Source organism: Gekko japonicus, unplaced genomic scaffold, assembly GCF_001447785.1.
Source record: "Gekko japonicus isolate JY-2015 unplaced genomic scaffold, Gekko_japonicus_V1.1 scaffold1200, whole genome shotgun sequence".
Taxonomy (NCBI): domain Eukaryota; kingdom Metazoa; phylum Chordata; class Lepidosauria; order Squamata; family Gekkonidae; genus Gekko; species Gekko japonicus.
The window spans coordinates 315,755-318,377 of NW_015165274.1; the positions used below are offsets into that span (position 1 = coordinate 315,755).

The 2,623-nt window shown below is 45.1% G+C and overlaps 1 protein-coding gene across 1 annotated transcript in view; it reads left to right on the forward strand.

Annotated features, from left to right (window-relative positions):
* The window catches only part of ASAP3 (ArfGAP with SH3 domain, ankyrin repeat and PH domain 3), a 96,994-nt gene that overhangs the window by 70,872 nt on the left and 23,499 nt on the right, over positions 1-2,623 (forward strand). Inside the window, exons 13-14 of the mRNA XM_015410239.1 lie at positions 2,034-2,082; positions 2,570-2,615. Coding sequence (XP_015265725.1) covers positions 2,034-2,082; positions 2,570-2,615 — 95 coding nt within the window. The remainder of the gene's footprint in view (positions 1-2,033; positions 2,083-2,569; positions 2,616-2,623) is intronic.

Genomic DNA, 2,623 nt, shown 5'->3' on the forward strand with positions numbered 1-2,623 from the left:
TGCATCTGGGCCTCCATCCAAACACTATAAGGAGGCAGTTGTCAGCATTGTCGTCTGTTCTCAAGCTGAATAACAACAAAATCCTCTCTCCCATCACAAGTTTTTTGCAGGCAGCAGCTCAAGTTATCTCTCCCTGTTTCCCTTAGTTATCTCCCCACAGGTTTCTCACCTGGAATTTAAACAAGATGCGGCAGAGATTCTCCACCTCTTGTTGTCCAAACCTGGTGCATGAAAAAGCAAAAGGGACAAGCTAGATGTTTGCAGGACTCTTGTGTTGTTATATCAAATGGTCAGCTTCTCTTAGCTGTGCAGATGTCTTGTTTGTTTCTCACAGTGCCCAAAGAGCCTACTGTTGCTTCCTGGATTTGACAGTGTATATTCAAAGCATACGAAGCATTGCATTGTACCTGCCAGAGCAGCAGCAACAACGGCGGCATTTTTGTCTAACGTCCCCATTGATGAAATCTGCAGGGTAGCCTCCTGGTCATCTGTTTCAACTTTTCTTAAGCATTATAAAGTTGATAAAATGGCCTCAGCAGAGTCTGCCTTTGAGTGTAGAGTGCTACGTCACTGATTCTGAGCTCCTTCCCTCCCAACATGACTTAGCTCTGGTATATCCCAGAGGAGGAGGATCTCCCCCCACTGAAGGAGAATGAAATGTTGGACTTACTGTGGAGATTTCTTCTCTTCAATGGGGGTGAAGTCATCCTTGTTCCACCTGGTACTGGAGCTGCTCAGGATCCCTTTTTCTTCAGACCACGGTTGTATATCGTTCATACATATTGGCAGGGCTCTTTTTGTAGAAAAAGCCCAGCAGGAACTCATTAGCATAATAGGCCACACCCAGCAGCAGAAACTCATTAGCATATTAGGCCACACCCCTGACAGCACAGCTCATTCGCGCATTAGGCCACACCCCCATGTTACCAGAAGTGTGGTCATCCAGCCACACCCACCTTTTGCTTCTGATTCTGTTTACCTTGTTCGTTGTCAAAACCCAGGGCTTTTTTTATAGCAGGAACTCCTTTGCATGTTAGGCCACACACCCCTAATGTAGCCAATCCTAATGAGTTTCTGCTGTTGGGTGTGGCCTATTATGCTAATGAGTGCCTGCTGAGGGTGGCCAACTCGGGAGCCAGCCGGAACTCCGTTCCCGTGCGTTCCTGCCCCAAAATAGCCCTGCAATATTGGATGAAGTCTTCCCATTCGTTTTCACAGCAGGAAGTTTAACCTAATGAGTTTTATAGTTTTCCATCTGGAGCTCAGCTTTGGCAGGACTGGAGAAGGTCTGCCTCCTACTGGTCCTCTTAGGGATCAGCTTAATGTGTATAAACCCTACCTTGGAGCGAGTAGGAGGCGTAGCCCAGAGGAGGATGACTTCGCCCGCACTGAAGAGAAGAAATCTTCACAGGTTTCCAATGTAAGTCCAGTGTTTCATTCTCTAAGCAAAAAGCCTGAAATAAAGTAGCTGATGAGGATGATCAAGGGTTAAAGGGTTAAACCTCTCCCTATCCTGCACATCCCCAAAGTAAACTTGAACCGGCACCAGCTAAACTGCTCCTTTTCCAGCCTCCATTTTATAGATGGGTAACTGTAAGGAGGAATGTACATTCATTCCAGGTACACATGCTTACATTTAATAGGGAAGGAGGACTAAGAGATTGTCTCGGGCCTTGCAGTATAGGTGAGTTTTGAAGAAAGATTTCAAGGTGACATTGTGCCTGTGTTCTGGGGGTGGACACTTGCAGGCACAATGGAGAAAGGGTGAAGTTATTTGAAGGAGCAAGGGACCTTTTGGCTTGCTGAGGACAGCAGGTCATGGGCAGGAGTATGTTAGGATGTGACAGGAGAGAGAATGGGGTAAGAGGATCATAGAGGGCTTTGGAACTTTGGACAAGGAGTTTAAGAGCAGAGAAGAAGTGATTGATTTAAGGCCTGGTCAGAATTATAGATACCTGCTGCTTCATGAAGTATATGTAGAGCTGTCATTTTTGAGGGTATTGTAGGTGATCCATCTCTTTCTCTTCTTGTAGATAACCGGACTTATCACTTCCAAGCTGAGGATGAGCAGGAGTGCCTCATGTATTTATTTATTTATTCATTATTTAAAACTGTTGTTGTTGTTGTTGTTATAATAGTTATATATGTCTCTGGTGCATTTTTGCCCCATTCTCTCTCCAAGGATGCTCGGGGTGGCATCTACAGTTGTTTTGTCTCCATTTTATCCAAGGTAATACAAGAAAGTGTTACTGGCCCAAGGTCACCCAGTAATCTGTGTGGCAGAATGGGGACTGGTACGCAGAGTCTCCCAGAGTCTAGTTTAACCACCACACTTCACTTGCTTTTTTCAGCCTTTAAAGAAAGCTTCTAATGGAAATCTCCAAGGCTGAACCCATCATGTGAATGGTCATTAGTGATGGTTTTCTAAGACTGAAGTCATAATAGGTGTTAGTGCAGACTGCCCAATTATGTCACTGTGAAATCTACGTTTCCCTTCCTTGTAGTACGATCTCTTCCTGCCCATGCTTGCTTCTTGGATTGCTGATTGGGATTCTCTTGTCTTTTCCAGATGGGTTTCTGTGCTCCAAAATAGCAAGGATGAAGCTCTCAGCAATGCTTTCAA